At 52.1% G+C, this 16,135-nt stretch overlaps 1 protein-coding gene across 1 annotated transcript in view; it reads left to right on the top strand.

Moving 5' to 3' along the window:
• The window catches only part of MACF1 (microtubule-actin crosslinking factor 1), a 151,878-nt gene that overhangs the window by 122,872 nt on the left and 12,871 nt on the right, over positions 1-16,135 (top strand). Inside the window, exons 66-89 of the mRNA XM_014946473.1 lie at positions 254-373; positions 1,606-1,713; positions 2,102-2,320; positions 2,945-3,148; positions 5,027-5,258; positions 6,006-6,232; positions 7,800-7,922; positions 8,028-8,129; positions 8,574-8,675; positions 8,774-8,947; positions 9,054-9,209; positions 9,367-9,564; positions 9,925-10,053; positions 10,369-10,542; positions 11,338-11,493; positions 11,636-11,842; positions 11,975-12,094; positions 12,324-12,493; positions 12,689-12,848; positions 13,254-13,448; positions 14,150-14,278; positions 14,679-14,822; positions 14,969-15,157; positions 15,502-15,641. Coding sequence (XP_014801959.1) covers positions 254-373; positions 1,606-1,713; positions 2,102-2,320; positions 2,945-3,148; positions 5,027-5,258; positions 6,006-6,232; positions 7,800-7,922; positions 8,028-8,129; positions 8,574-8,675; positions 8,774-8,947; positions 9,054-9,209; positions 9,367-9,564; positions 9,925-10,053; positions 10,369-10,542; positions 11,338-11,493; positions 11,636-11,842; positions 11,975-12,094; positions 12,324-12,493; positions 12,689-12,848; positions 13,254-13,448; positions 14,150-14,278; positions 14,679-14,822; positions 14,969-15,157; positions 15,502-15,641 — 3,878 coding nt within the window. The remainder of the gene's footprint in view (positions 1-253; positions 374-1,605; positions 1,714-2,101; positions 2,321-2,944; positions 3,149-5,026; positions 5,259-6,005; positions 6,233-7,799; positions 7,923-8,027; positions 8,130-8,573; positions 8,676-8,773; positions 8,948-9,053; positions 9,210-9,366; positions 9,565-9,924; positions 10,054-10,368; positions 10,543-11,337; positions 11,494-11,635; positions 11,843-11,974; positions 12,095-12,323; positions 12,494-12,688; positions 12,849-13,253; positions 13,449-14,149; positions 14,279-14,678; positions 14,823-14,968; positions 15,158-15,501; positions 15,642-16,135) is intronic.

Raw genomic sequence — 16,135 nt, 5'->3', positions numbered from 1 at the left:
GCTTATGGCCAGCTTTTCACCCCCCCATGCACCCCAAGTCCTTCTTGGCAGGGCTGCTCTCCATCCCTTCACCCCCAGCCTGTGCTGATCCTGGGGGTTGCCCCCCACCCAGCCTTCCCTCCCTGCCTCTGCACACCCAGGCGAGGTGTTTGTCCTGCTGGGTCCCCCCCAGTGTCTCCCACCATCCCTAACTTGCCCAACTTGCTCCATCCTGGCTGCCATGGCTGACTGCCTGTCCTCTCCCCTGTACCAGTACGAGCAGGCGGCCGATGCTGAGCTGGCCTGGGTGGCCGAGACCAAGCGGAAGCTGATGGCCCTCGGTCCCATCCGCCTGGAGCAGGACCAGACGACAGCTCAGCTGCAGGTCCAGAAGGTCCGTGCGCAGTCACTACCGGGGGGACAGGGCGGGCAGCAATGGGGGAGACCACGGTTTGGGTGATGGGTTGGGTCTTTTTGGGAGAGGCAACTTTCCCTTGGGGTTTGTGGCGCTGAGCCCAGAGCAGCAGGAGAGACGCAGCGCTTGTCCTTGGTAAGTGGAAGGACAAAATCGTGGGAGAAAGAGGATTTAAGAGGAATTAAGTGTTTGGTTTCTAAAGGAAAAGGCCTCTGTCCATTTTTCTGAAACCTTTGCATGGCCGTTGAGGGCTGGATGGGTGCTCCAGCCTGGACTCCCTTCCAGAGTTGCTCCTTCCCAAGGCTTTTCCTCTGGCCACCAGAGCAAGCCCTGCCTGGATCTGGCAGGCACAGGCAGTGGGAAGGGTTTAGAGAAATGTATATATTGATTAATGAGGGTGCTTTTTACATTTGCTTTTTGCTCATTGTTCCTTGCAGTGGGGGGACTCCTCATTTCCCTCCTGGCAGCCAGACGTGGAACAAAGAGTCGCTGGGGTGGTTTTTTTTTTATATATCTTTGAGATGAGCTCATGCCTGAAAGAACGTGCACTTTAAATAAACGTCCCTTTTCTTCTCTTACCAGTCCTAGGCAATCAGAGCTGTGTACAGGCTTATTGGATTAAAAAAAAAAAAAAAAAAAAAAAAAAAAAAAAAAAATATTTTTCCTAGAACTTTTTTTTTTTTTTTTTTTTTTTTTTTTGTTGAAGGTTTTTTTGATTAAAAAAAAAAAAAAAAAAAAAAAAAAAAGAAAAATAAGATGTTGTTATAAGGGAAGGGGACTGAAACATCAAGCATTAAGTTAAATTGAGCTTGGCTTAGCTTCCCGCTGTTAATTGCGTGGACCTTGGGAATGGGAAAGTTATTGATAAGGGGGTTAACATGATCACTAATGAAGGGATGGTGGAGCTTTTCCTCCGGTGAGGACCCTGGGTGTGGAAGTTGACTGATACCTCATTTAAAGAGCTGCTTTCAGGCATTTTAAAAGAGTGAGAGGTTGATGTAGATGAGTCATGAGAAAAACACGTGGTAATCTGCATTTCCAGCCAGATTTTCTGTGTGCCACAGGACACTTGTGCTGAGTTTTGTGTGGTCTCTGCGGCGCTGAGCTCTGCTGGCTTGGGCAGGAGGGTCCCGCCGATGGGCTGGGGTCGGGGGAGAAGGTTGGGCTCAGCTCTGATTTCTTTCCTTTCTTTGGACGTTGCCTTTCTGCAGGCTTTTTCCATTGACATTATTCGGCACAAAGACTCCATGGATGAACTGTTCAGCCAGCGCAACGAGATCTTTGGGACGTGCGGAGAGGAACAAAAAGCTGTTCTCCAGGTGAGCCCCCCCCCCCAGCTATTTGCTGCACTGGGGGAGACAGGGAGGGGAAAGGGGCGAATGCAGGGCCAGAAGTAGTTTAAAATTACTCCCTCTTTAGCAATTCCCACCAGCATTAGCAGAAATCTCTTTACATTTATTACTTTTCTTTATTGCATATTTTTATGGCAGTGTTTGGGGACGGGGTGGGGAGGGGGATGGCGGAGATTTCTGCGGCTGCTTTAATTGGAATTACAGCTTGCGCGCGTGGAAGGGCCACCAAAGGGTCCTCCTGCTCTTCCAGCTCACAGCGTGCGGCTGGCGCTTTTCCTGGGCCCTTTTCGCATCCCTGGCTATAACCTCTCCCTCCCTTCCTCTTCTTTTTTTTTTTCTTTTTTTTTTTTTTTAGGAGAAAACTGAGTCCCTGGTGCAGCAGTACGAAGCCGTCAGCCAGCTCAACTCAGAGCGCTACGCTCGCTTGGAGCGCGCCCAGGTCCTGGTCAACCAGTTTTGGGAGACCTACGAGGAGCTGAACCCCTGGATTGAGGAGACCCAAGCCCTCATCTCCCAGCTGCCCCCGCCGGCCATCGATCACGAGCAGCTCAAGCAGCAGCAGGAGGACATGAGGGTAAGAGGAGGCAGTGTTTGCATCTCCTGCACCATTGCTTCCTCTACCTTAAACAGAGGTGCAGTGCTTACAGGGGGAAAAGTAGCTTTTTTCTGGTTTTTTATTATTTTTTCTGATTTTTTTAATGTATTTTTTCCCCATTCTCTTCTTTTTGGGGATCCTCCCAATGCAATACAAGTGTGCCGTGAGCGCGCCATGTGGAAATCACTGGTTGCATCGGAGCCCTTCTTACTAAAATGCAGATTGCACTCAAGGGAGCCCTGGCTGCCTTCGCATCTCCTGCCCGACCGGGGAAGGGAAAAAATGGCTTTGTGCTTTTAGGGTAGAGATCTGCAAAGCGAGTTTTCTCGGTGGTGTCCCCTATGGGGCTGTGGGGAGGGCAAGGAGCCGGCCGTGCCAGGGACGGAGCCGTGCTGGGCCATGTGCCGGCGCATCCCCAGCCCTGGCCATGTTAGGAAAAGCCGAGTGCCATGTGCTTGGCAGATGCTGGATGAAGAAATCATCGGTGCAAGTTCCCTCCCAGATACGATTGCTGCTCTGCATGAAATAAATAGGCAGCGGCTTTCAATAGATTTCTAAACAAATATCTTTATTTTTTTCCACTCCCCCCCTCCCATTCCCTAGCAACTGAGAGAGTCCATCGCTGAACACAAGCCTCATATTGACAAGCTGCTGAAAATTGGGCCACAGCTCAAGGATCTCAACCCCAAGGAAGGGGAGATGGTAGAGAAAAAATACTCAACGGCCGAGGCCATGTACGCCAGGATCAAGGAGGAGGTTTGCCAGCGGGCACTGGCCCTTGATGAGGCCGTCTCGCAGTCCACCCAGGTATGCTGGGGCGCAAAGAGTCTTCTTCTCGCAGTCCCCCCTCCCCGGGGAAGCCACATGCTTGGAAATGTGGTTTTATTCCCAGTTTTACGATTGTTAAACCCCTTAGAAGGCACAGCGTGGTCAGGCACCTCCAGGGTAGTTTCCTGCCGCTCAGCACTGGCTGCAGAAGGAGGGGTGAAAGCGTTTGAATCTTGCCATAGTAAATAGGGTAATAAATTTTTACAGCCTCAATAATGATGCTCATTCAAAGGGGCTGTTGTGGCATCCGCCCAAGGTTGGAAGGGCCCCGGAGAGCCTCTTGAAAGAGCCTGGAGAGATAAGTTTCCTTTCTGATAAGCTGTGTCTGCAGCGAATGTCCACGGGATCCCTTGTATGGGAGGGTTAATGGTCGTTTCCAGGGCCTGGGCATCTCCAGAGAAGGTCGGTGACTGCAGGAGCAGAGATACGAAGGGAAAGGCAGAGGCTGTAGGTGCTAATGTCCAGAAAGGGGGTGCAGAGTTTCTGCTGCTGAGGGTTTATGACCCCTAGTTCTGTTTCATTTCACTCCGTGTTACCGTAGCAGAGTTGTTTTTTTGTCATGTCTGGATGTTTATTTTTTATTTTTTTTATTCCTGTATTGTGTAGTCACTTCTCTTGGTTTGCACTTGTATTAACTCCGAGTTTTTCCCCCCTCCCCACACCCCCCTTTCCGTCTCATCTCTCACTCCCATTGTGGAATGTGTTATCTGTGTGTGTTGCTGCCTGTGCCCGTCCTCCCCACATGGTCCCATTTCATTCTTGTGTTGACTGCGTCCCACCATTGCAGATTACGGAGGTAAGCCCCACCACCACACATCTTCATTTACGCTCTTCCTTTGGGCTGATTCTGTTTTACACCCGGACTTTTTTAATTTGTGGTCCATGCACAGCTCAGCAGGACACGCTTCAAAATTAACTCAGGGGGCCTGAAATGCCGTTTCTTAGGTGGCTTTTGTTGCTTTGTTGCCTGGTCTCAGCCCTGGCCAAGCTTCTGCTGGGAATGCTTCCTGCAAAGCAGAGGTTTTGCTTTCTGAGGAGTTTTACACTAGACTTGCTGGTTTGCTCCTGCTTGTTGGCCGAGCCATTGTGCCTGGGATCAACTTTGGAGCCAGAGCCCTTCTCCTTCTCTGCTGTTGGAGCCTGGGACTCAGTCAACACCAGCCTTGGTGGCCCTCAGAGAGGGACCTGAGCTGGCAGCCAGACTGCAGAGCTGTCCTTCTCGCCAGCAGAGATGGTTTGGGACCTTTAAGGCCAAAGTTGACTTTTCTATTCCAAAATAATAGTAATAAACCCTGCTAGACGCCCCCTGTCCCCTCTCACTCCTGGCTTTCTGGTTCTGCTTTTGTGGAAGCCCCTGCTCCGTGGCACCTTGCTCCTCCCCGTGTGCATGTGGCCTCCCACCATCTCCCGCTCGCGCTGCCAGGGTGGTTTTCCTTGCTGGCCTTGCACCCAGCGGAGATTTCCCACCAGCACCAAACATGGGCACTTTCCCAACCGGCATCTTCCCACGGATACTCAAACAACCGGGATGGGGGTTTTTTATGGCCCGAGAGAAGCCAGGACGGCCCTCAAAAGAAAAAAAAAAAACAATATGTGAATTTTGTTGGGTTGAACCCGGTGACAAATCACTGCCACGTTTGGTTCCCAGTTGCCCGTGCCGACTCCATGGGGCTGGCCTGTGGTTTGAACTGGTGCAGGCTGGGGGCTGCTGGCAGCCAAGGAGAGCGGAGGAGGCGTGAACAGGAGGCTGCAGGTTTTAATTGCTGTCGCAGGGCCATGTTTGTCCTCCCTGCGATGCTGCGTTGCTTGATCTCATCTCGCCTCCCCCTGCCCCTTAATGGTCTTGCTCTTCTCCAGTTCCATGATAAGATTGAGCCCATGCTGGAGACGCTGGAGACCCTCTCCTCCCGCCTGCGCTTGCCACCCCTCATCCCCGCCGAGGTGGATAAGATCCGGGAGTGCATCAGCGAGAACAAAAACGCCACAGTGGAGTTGGAGAAGCTGCAGCCGTCCTTCGATGCTCTGAAACGCCGCGGGGAAGAGCTGATTGGGCGATCACAGGGAGCGGACAAGGACCTGGCAGCAAAAGGTATCTCTGGGTGGATTTAACAGGAGGTGCTTCCTGGGCTGGTAGAACTTCCCAGCTTCTCCTGCCCGAGCCATGACTTTATCACCATGGTGGGGGGAGGCTCTGATGTCCCAGGGGTGTATTGTGGAGGGTCTTCTGGCCTTAGGAGGAAGGATGAGTCCTCTGCATGCAGATATCTGGTGCCTGCTTCCATCTGGAGCAGCCAGGGTGGTATCAGCCAGAGGAGAAAGAAGTATTTGTGATTGCTCAGGCAGAGGTTTCAGCTCAGCCCAGCTGAGCCATCACCCTGAGCTGGTCTCTTGTGGCAACCGTTGGTGGCCCCTGTGAAATTATTTGTTGGTGTTGATTCAACATCTAATGGATGGAAGGGAACATCCCCAGCACAAAAAGACCTGTCACCACTATTGGCACTAATTGGCACCTTTCTTGGCAGCTCAAAAGCTGGTTCATGGGCTGAGTGAGCGGAGACTTCACGCTAGAGGTGGCCCAAACAGAGGTTTGTTGGAGGAGAATATGTGGGCAAATTTGCCCTCAGCTTGCCTGCACATAAATAAAGGCTTTATTTCTGCAAGCTGGAGTTTCTCATGTCCCTCAGCATCTCTGAGTTAATGCTCTGATAGTCCTGGTCATCTTTCATTCCTATTTGAATATTTTGTTGGCTGTTTCTAAGTGGGAAGTGTTTGCAAAATGCCTTTGAGTTGTAAAAAGGTTTCCTTCTTCACTGAATGGTTTTATTCCCTTCCTCAGTAATCCAGGATAAGTTGGATCAGATGGTCTTCTTCTGGGAAGACATCAAAGCTCGGTCGGAGGAACGTGAATTGAAGTTCCTTGATGTGCTGGAGCTTGCAGAGAAGTTCTGGTACGACATGGCAGCCCTCCTGACTACCATCAAAGACACGCAGGAAATCGTTCATGACCTGGAGAGCCCAGGCATTGACCCCTCCATCATCAAGCAGCAGGTGGAAGCGGCGGAGGTGAGGACCAGGGGACCCTACCCCTGTATAGAACCTGTCAGCACCTGCTTTTCAGCTAAATTGGGACACATCTTAGATATGAGCCCAGCCGAAGTGGCTGTAAAACAGCTTTGTAGGCAGTCAGACAGATTATGTAATGTTATTTCCATTGCAATTTGGAACTGCAAGGAAAAAAAAACACCAGAAAACAGAAGTGTATTTCACGTATGCCTCCCCACCGCCATCACCCCCTGTTCCAGACGAGGAAATTATGCTGAAATCACTTTATCTGCCACTGTTTTGGGAAGCTTATCAAGCGTGTGGTCAGAGCTTTTTTGAGTGATGTGGAAGCGTGCGCGGTTCTGCTCCCAGTCTGAGCCGAAGGCATCTCAGCCCTGTCTAGCGTAGGAAGCGTATATTTAGATTTTGGTTAGACCGGAGATAAGTGTAAAACTGGATGGGCTTGGATTTGTGTGTTGCTGTTTGGTTGTTTCGAATAAGCGGTGAAATCCACTTCAGGTGGTTATGACTAGACTTGACCCTTAGAGAGCAGGGAGGTTTCTTTATGCTTTGCTAAGTTTGTCCTCATTATTTCCTTTTTATAACCATTTTTACTTCGTTTTGCAACTTTTGAGTCTCAAAAACTAATCCCTCTGTTGACAAAACACTCCCATAAACAGAACATCTCTTGTAAACAGCATTTTCAGCCAGGCAGCTCAGGCACACGTCAAGCTAAATACAGATGTTCTTATTTTAGTCCCTCCCTGTCCCCAGCAGCGTTGCCAGAGGTGGGAGCAGGGCAGGTTGGTGGTGGCAACGCTGGGGAGCAGGATGGCCCCATCTGGAGCACTGGGTCCAGTTGTGGGCTCCCCAGTTCCAGAAGGACAGGGAACTGCTGGAGAGGGGACAGCAGAGGCTACAGAGATGCTGAGGGGCCTGGAGCCATGTCCCTTATGAGGACAGGCTGAGGGACTTGGGTCTGTTCAGTCTGGAGAAGAGAAGGCTGAAGGGGAATCTGATCAATGCCCATAAATACTTAAAGGGTGGGTGTCAGGAGGATGGGGCCAGTCTTTTCTCAGTGGTGCCCAGGGACAGGACAAGAGGAAACGGGCACAGACTTGAATGTTAAGAAGTTTCGCCTAAACATGAGGAGGAACTTCTCTCCTGTGAGGGTGGCAGAGCCCTGGCAGAGGCTGCCCAGGGAGGTGGTGGGTCTCCTTCTCTGGAGACATTCAAACCCACCTGGACAAGTTTCACTGAGTTTCACTGAATTTTTAGAGTTGGAAGAGACCATAGAGATCATCTAGTCCCACTCCCCTGCTAAAGCCAAGTTCCTGTGGGACTTGCTCTGGGTGGCCCTGCTTTGGCAGGGGGTTGGACTAGATGATCTCCAGAGGTCCCTTCCAACCCCACATGATTCTGTGACAGCCATCTGCTCGCCTTGTCTCCTCATCCCAGGCTCTGTTGGCCAGGGTGAGGACACCAGGGCAGGAAGGACTCTCCGCCCTGTAGCCCTCCTGTTCATGGGGCAATTTTGGAAGAGCATTTAATAATAACCATTTTCCTTTTGTCGCTGTGTCATATGCAGACTATTAAAGAGGAGACAGACGGCTTGCACGAGGAGCTGGAGTTCATCCGACTCCTCGGAACGGATTTAATTTTTGCCTGTGGTGAAACTGAGAAACCAGAAGTGAAAAAGAGCATTGATGAGGTAGGAGAACCGGCTGCCTCTCCCTCAGATAAGATCAGGTAGGAGCAAGTGGGAGCTCCGGCCAAAGAGCCTAATGAATTTTGTGGGCAATCTTGTGTCCCGCAGATGAACAACGCATGGGAAAATCTAAACAAAACATGGAAGGAGAGGCTTGAAAAGCTTGAAGAAGCCATGCAGTCGGCTGTGCAGTACCAAGACACGCTTCAAGTAAGAGGCAGGGCTGTTAGCGTGGGGTGGGTAGACCTCGGGAACACCGCTATGAGTCCTATCCCTGGACTTGTGCTGGGATTTGCATTAGTGCAGAGCAGAAAACATCTTCTGGGAGAGTGTTTGCAGCCTCTCTTAGAGCCTGAGCTCAACAACCAGCTCCAAGGAAGAGCAGTCACCTGGCTGCATTTGTCTTCCCAAATCTCTCTCCATTTCTGCATGAAGCAGCAGGACAAGCCTGGCTGCTCTCGGGTCCTTATCTCAGAATTGGGAGAGGGGAGGAAAGAGCTCGCGGAAGCCTGTGCTGGCCAAGAGGGCATCTCTGCCCCGAAAGCCGAGTTTCATGGTTGTGGGGTGATGGAGGCACCAACCCCATTTCTCCGATCGTGCCGGGGGAGGACGCTTTGCCATTCCCTTTGCTCACGGTGTCTGTGCCCCTTCCAGGCCATGTTTGACTGGTTGGATAACGCCGTCATCAAGCTCTGCAACATGTCTCCCGTTGGCACCGACCTCAACACGGTGAAGGAGCAAATGAACGAGATGAAGGTAAGTGGGTGGCAGTGGGACCGGTCCTCCCCTGCTGGCTTTGCATCTCACTCCAGTGATTCATTTTGTTCTGGTTTTTGTCCTGCTTATTTTGGCAGGAGTTTAAAATGGAGGTTTACCAGCAGCAGATTGAGATGGAAAAGCTTAATCACCAAGGTGAACTGATGCTAAAAAAAGCCACAGATGAGACAGACAGAGACATCATAAAGGAACCACTGACAGAGCTGAAACATCTCTGGGAGAATTTGGGCGAGAAAATTGCACACAGACAGGTAGATAGGAGATCTGGCTCTTGCAAGCGCAGGGTTGAAACTGGCTGGGATGCTCCACCTGCTTCCTGACTTAAAACTTTCCTATTCCATCCCTGTACTTGCCCAGCATAAGTTAGAAGCTGCTCTCCTGGCGCTCGGCCAGTTCCAGCACGCGTTGGCAGAGCTGATGGCGTGGCTGACCCACACTGAGGAGCTGCTTGATGCGCAAAAACCCATCAACGGAGACCCAAAAGTCATCGAGGTTGAACTCGCGAAGCACCATGTGAGTCCTCCCACTCCAGGTCCATTTTTAGCCTGTTCCCATTGCGGGATTTTATTTCTCATGAAGGCTTTTGAGTTGATTCAAGTCCATGAGAGCGGGCAGGAATTAATGGGGAGTTTGAGAGGTGTCCAATGTTTGCCCAACACATCTCCTGTAGGTGCTGAAGAACGATGTCCTGGCCCACCAAGCAACCGTGGAGACGGTGAACAAAGCAGGCAACGAGCTGCTGGAGTCGAGCGCAGGGGACGATGCCAGCAGCCTGCGAAACCGCCTGGAGAACCTGAACTCCTGCTGGGAGTCCGTGCTGCAGAAGACGGAGGAGAGGGAGCAGCAACTGCAGTCCACGCTCCAGCAGGTCGGGGAAACGCATTAGGGGTACCCCCATGTGTGGTGGATTCCTGCTGAGGATCCACTTTTCCCTTTGTTTTGGGGGGAAACGAAGGGGGAAAGAGTTAGCGAGACACTGGGGTTTTTTTAAACGCAAGTTTTTCACATAGCTTAGTCCTGGAGTGGTTTGGTGTCCACCCAGAAACACAACAGGGGCCAGGCACACCCGCCTGGTTAAGGATATATCATGTATAACCCTCCTTAACACCCTGGTGCATCCAGCTCTGCCTCTTTATCTGGTTTGAAGCAAACACAGCGTTAATCCTGGCCTGTGATCAATGGTGGCTGATGTCATCTGATCCCTGGCCGGTTATATGTTCCCGAACAGGCACAGGGTTTCCATGGTGAGATTGAAGACTTCCTCCTGTGGCTAACGAGGATGGAGAGCCAATTGTCGGCATCGAAACCCACAGGAGGGCTGCCAGAAACTGCCCGGGAACAGCTCAATGCCCACATGGTAATTTCTTAGGAGAGATTTTTAGTGCTTTTATTTCATCCATCTCCTGTCTGTCAAATATCAGCATCAAAACTTCTCCCTTCTTTGTCTGACGGGAAGAAGAGCTCTTCTCTGCTCTCTTCTTACTGATAATTCTGCACTTGATGCCTGGGACGAGCATCATGATGCTTTAACCACCTCTCTCTGCTCAAAGTGACGCACTGCTGTCACTTTGCTGCCTGAACCTAATTTTCTCATCACCCTGAGTCGCGGCAAGTCGTGGCCCCTCTCCGAGCTCTTCTTTTGTCTGACTCTTCGGTGATGCCTCCCTCGCAGGAGCTCTACAGCCAGCTGAAAGCCAAGGAGGAGCTCTACAGCCAGCTGCTGGCCAAGGGGCGACTGATGCTGCTGAACCGCGATGACTCCGGCTCTGGCTCCAAGACGGAGCAGAGCGTCGCGCTGCTGGAGCAGAAGTGGTGTCTGGTCAGCACCAAGATGGAGGAGAGAAAGGTAGCGTTGATGGAGAGATGCTGTCCACCCTTGACCCGTGAGCGGGTCTGGCAGCGCTTTCTCCCTGCTTCACCGCTTTGCTTTCCCCGGGAGGGATGGAGAGAGGAGGGCTGGGAGGGTGGGTTTTATAGACAACCCTTCTCTTGGTTGCACAGGTTGAGCTTGTCTTTGAGATGGTGCTGTCTGAACATCAAACTGCAATTTTATTTTTTCTCTGGATAGTCGTCAGGGTTGGTTAAATCACACAGAAAATGAGAGCAGAATTGTGTTTTTGGGTTAATTTAGAGGAGAGGTGGGAAGAAACCTCCTGCGGCTCTGAAAGGCAGGCTTTGTTGGTCCTCTGTGAGACAGCAGGCCAGATCCTTCTCCGAGCTGACTCCGTCTTCGGCTTTTGGCTGGGGATGAGATGAAACAAGGGACGGGGTGGCCCTGGCCCAGAATAAATTTGCGGTGCTGCAGCTGCTACCAGCGAAATATCATCCACCTTGTTTCCCGAGTCGCTCTCCCCGCGGCCACCCCTTTCTGGGGAAGCTGAGGGTGACGCAGCTGCTTGTGTGCCCATGAAGGTCTCCCCTTTCAGCTGTGATTCTTGTTTTGAAAGAAAGCATTGGCTTTTCACTGAAACCCCTTCCCCTTGGTAAACAAGTCGCGTTCCCGGACCCGAGTGATGAGGTTCCTCTTGGAGGAACATTTCGGCAGGGACACAAAGGCTGCCTCTGTCTGCGAAAAGGCAGATCGTGAGCTCTCACCCTCTGTGTTGTGTTTTTATTTTTCTCTCCCTCCCTGCTGCGGCAGGCGAAGCTGGAGGAAGCGCTGGCCCTGGCCACGGACTTCCAGAACTCCCTGCAGGACTTCATCAACTGGCTCATGCTGGCTGAGCAGAGCCTGAACGTCGCTCCCCCGGCCAGCCTTATCCTCAACGCCGTGCTGGCCCAGATCGACGAGCACAAGGTACCAGCCCCCCGAGCACCCAACAGCTCCCCAGGGGTTGCGGGGAGCAAGGGGTGGCACCTCATCTCCCCTGCACCCATGGGCTGCTCACAGGCACGTCCAGCTCCCTAACAGATAAGAGGACATCTTTTGATGTTCACAGGTGTTCGCCAATGAGGTGAATGCTCATCGGGATCGGATCATCGAGCTGGATCAAACTGGGAACCAGCTGAAGTTTCTCAGTCAAAAGCAGGATGTGGTGTTGATCAAGAACCTGCTGGTAAGCGTCCAGTCCCGCTGGGAGAAGGTGGTCCAGCGCTCAGTGGAACGAGGACGGGCTCTTGATGATGCCAGGAAGCGAGCCAAGCAGGTGAGAAACTTGGGAAGGGTGCAACAGACCCCAAGGTATGGCCAACCTTGGAGGGCAGGAGGTCCCAAGACTGGAAAGGGACTGGGGACACCACCAGTGTTAAGCTTCAAAGTTGCTCCTGTTTCTTTGCAGTTCCATGAAGCTTGGAAGAAACTGATTGATTGGCTGGAGGATGCAGAGAATCACCTGGACTCGGAGCTGGAGATTTCCAATGATCCTGACAAAATCAAGCTCCAGCTCTCCAAACACAAGGTAGAGCTTTGCCAAAGTGAGACTGGTGCTGGACGCTGGGTGGAAGGGTGCTTTGTCGGGAGGGGGAGCAGGGAAACATCTCCTCTGCCATCAGGACAGGGGAAAGGCATGTCCATGCCCACCACTGCCATGGAAAACACTCATCTGGGGATCTTCACAAGCGCCATGTACCTTCAGAGAACCAAGGCCAGGCTTTCTGAAGCAGTTTTGTTTCCTCTCCGGTTCCCAGGAGTTCCAGAAGACACTTGGAGGGAAGCAGCCCGTCTACGACACCACCATCAGGACGGGCAGAGCCCTCAAAGAAAAAGCCTTGCTTCCAGATGACACTCAAAAACTGGACAATTTACTGGGAGAAGTCCGGGATAAGTGGGACACCGTGTGCGGCAAATCCGTGGAAAGGTAGGTCCAGCCCCAACGTTGGATCAACCGCACTCGTTGGCTGAGGACTCAAAGTAGAGAGCAGAGGAGGGGAGGCTGGGGGGAGGCTGGACCTACAGCATGAGGCAATTTCTTGTGGTGGTTGGAGGAGTTCACTGGGACATGACAAAAAGGTGAGTTTGTTCATGGAAGTTCACAGGGATGTTTGTTTTTCAGGCAGCACAAGCTGGAAGAAGCCCTCTTGTTCTCTGGCCAGTTCATGGATGCGCTGCAGGCCTTGGTGGACTGGCTCTACAAAGTGGAACCCCAGTTAGCTGAAGACCAGCCTGTCCATGGTGACCTGGATCTGGTCATGAACCTGATGGATGCTCACAAGGTGAGAGTGCCTTTTCCAGCTCTTCTCTGGGACACAAGTGGGGCTTGTCTTCCCCAAGAGCCAAAGAACAGACGAGCCAGAGTTGGTGCCTTGCTGCAGAGCTGCTTCGCTTTGCTGTGGTGGACAAGGAGAGCAAAACCAGGGTGAACAAAGTGGGAAGAAACTTTTACATTACTGGGAAGGTTACAGGAGCTGGAGCTCTGTGCTTCCAAGATACTATCAGAGGGTTTAGTGTAGAAAAGGTGGCTGAATTCATGGTCTATAAACCTTGGTCTTGGCAGTTCTCTCCAGCAAAATTAATGTTCCAAGCTATATCAGATGTACCCTCCTGTTTTTTTCCCCCCACGTGAAACAACCCACTGGGACTGACCAGCCCCGCTCAGCTTCTGCCTTTTCTCCATCCAGGTCTTCCAGAAGGAGCTGGGAAAGCGCACGGGGACGGTCCAGGTGCTCAAGCGCTCCGGCCGGGAGCTCATCGAGAACAGCCGGGACGACACAACCTGGGTGAAAGTGCAGCTGCAGGAGCTGAGCAACCGGTGGGACACGGTGTGCAAGCTGTCTGTGTCCAAGCAAACCCGCCTGGAACAGGCCTTGAAGCAGGTGAGCAGAAGGCTACGGGTGGAAATGGTCTGGAGAGCTTTGCCTGGGCTGCAGATTTGTGCCAGGAGGTCAACAGGAACCTCTGAGAAGAGGTTTTGCCCAGTAACTGATCTCCTGGCTGAGCGGGACACCCCAGCCCCACCGCAGTTACCAGTGAGAACTGCAAAGCAGTGGGCTGGTATCAGTTATTTATTTACTCTTTTTCCCAATAAAGAGCCGATAAAGGCTGGTTTGAAAAGGGAGGACGAAAAGATCTCACCGATGTCCATGGCAGGAACAGAGTGGTGATCTGAGACTGTGCAGGCTGGTGTTTGATAATGTCCAGTGCAAGAGAAAGACCTAGACTGAGGCTAAAAAGCAAAAAAGTCAAAGGCTCTTACCTAGTTTTTATGTCAAGGAGATAATTTACAGAATAAACTACCCAGCTGCTGAATTGCTCAGAATACAGGTCATTGTGTGGGTTTTAAAAACATTTAGTTCTTCAGCACGGCTGATGCCAAGGGGAGGGAGGTGCCCAGATGCTGCAGGACCCATCTGCTGGTGGTGCACAAACCCAGCCCAACAGACAGGGGGCTTTTCCCCTTTTTTTTTATTTGTTTTTAAAGTCCCTTTCAGCCTTTTGTCTCTCCAGCTCTGGAAGGTGACTGGAAAGGTCAGTTTTGGGAGGAGGAGGGCTAACGCCTGTGCTTTTGTCGCGGCAGGCGGAGGAGTTCAGGACGGCGGTGCAGCTGCTGCTGGAGTGGCTCTCGGAGGCAGAGCAGTCCCTGCGCTTTCGGGCAGCGCTTCCCGACGATGCCGAGGCCTTGCAGTCCCTCATTGACGCGCACAAGGTACCCTGGACTTCTAAAATGCATCCCCAGCAACATTTATGGGGGAGAATATCGCGAAATCATAGAACCATGGAGTGGTGCCACCCATTGCCCTGGGCAGGGACACCTCCCACCAGACCAGGTTGCTCAAAGCCCCATCCAACCTGGCCTTGAACCCCTCAGGGATGGGGCAGCCACAGCTTCTCTGAGCAACCTGGGCCAGGCTCTCACCACCCTCACAGCAAAGAAGTTCTTCCTGAGATCTCATCTCAATCTCCCATCTTTCAGTTTAAAACTGTTCCCCCTCGTCCTATAGCTCCCCTCCCTGATCAAGAGTCACTCCCCATCTCTCCTGTAGCACCTTTAGGGACTGAAAGGCTGCTATGCTTCATTTATATAATAATTCATTTGGGCCTTTCAGGAGTTCATGAAGAAAGTGGAGGAGAAGAGAGTGGATGTGAATGCGGCAGTGGGCATGGGGGAGGTCATCCTGGCCGCCTGCCATCCTGACTGCATCACCACCATCAAACACTGGATCACCATCATCCGAGCCAGGTTCGAGGAGGTGAGTCCACGGGGCTTTGTTCCAGGCTGGTGGTGAGAGGCGGTGGTGGACACCACTCCCAAGGATGGCTATCATTGCCCATGGTGTTGGTTCCTGCCCCTGGATTTCCCACCCCGGGCTGACGGTGGTCTCTGCGTTTCCAACAGGTTCTTACATGGACGAAGCAGCACCAACAGAGACTGGAGTCTGCACTTTCTGAGCTGGTGGCAAATGCGGAGCTTCTGGAAGAGCTCCTGGCTTGGATCCAGTGGGCTGAGACAACCCTCATCCAGCGGGACCAGGAGCCCATGCCCCAAAACATTGACCAGGTCAAAGCCCTCATCTCTGAACACCAGGTGAGCCCAGTGCCCAACATGGTGGGCGCTTGGGAGAGGGGCAGAGGGGTGTTTTTTTCCTGCTCCTCCATGGAGGAAGCATTGACTTTTGGAAGTCCCTATTAAAACAGCGTGTGACCCAACCAAAGCTGTCACCTGGGAGCAAAGCCAGCCCAGGGGATGAACCCCAGTGTTTGCTGATCCAAGCCAGTAGCTTGGACCACAAGCCCCCATGACTGGGGCTTCACGCTCCCATCTCCTCTCTGGGAGGATAATGGCATGTCCCAGCGAGGACCTGGAGCAACAGGAGACTGAAAACATCTTGGAACTGCAAAGGTTTTCTTGTCCCTTCTGTATTTTGACAGTCCTTCATGGAGGAGATGACACGGAAACAGCCAGATGTGGACCGGGTCACAAAGACGTACAAGAGGAAAGCTACTGAGACCCCCCACGGGCCTTTCAGCGAGAAGTCCCGCAGCAACAGTATGTCCCCGCTCGATAAGCTGCTTTCGATGAAATGCGCTATGGTGGGAGGAAATGAAACACATAGGAAACTAATTAACTTTGATTATCAATTAATAAGGCATCCTGCATTGACAACCACCAGGAAGGAGGGGAAAAATCCAGGTGGCACTTGCCCAAGTGCTGTACCGGGGTGTGCGGTGCCTGGGGGAGTTCGTGCTGTCCCTGCTCTTCTCTTTTTGCTTTGTGATGGGGTTTTGGGGTCTTTTAAAATGTTGTTTTACGAAGCCAGAGTCCACTGGGAATTCCTGAGTGGAAAAGGAGCGTTGGGGGTGGTTGGGTGTGGAGCCGTCCATCACCCCGTCCTCCTGCCTGGGGGCACTGTGTCCCTTCGGAGAGCAGTCAGCGAGGCCTTGGGAGGCTTTTTGATTTGAAAAATAAAACCTATTTCATTGCTGCTCTTTCCTGGGCGGCTCAGATGTGCCGAACCATCACCACCACCTCCAACAATTCATTTTCTCCCTTTTTCCGCCCCCC

This window comes from Calidris pugnax, unplaced genomic scaffold, assembly GCF_001431845.1.
Source record: "Calidris pugnax isolate Ruff unplaced genomic scaffold, ASM143184v1 scaffold113, whole genome shotgun sequence".
Lineage (NCBI taxonomy): Eukaryota > Metazoa > Chordata > Aves > Charadriiformes > Scolopacidae > Calidris > Calidris pugnax.
Note: the sequence above shows the minus strand (reverse complement) of the source record. Positions and strands in the feature narration are given on the sequence as shown.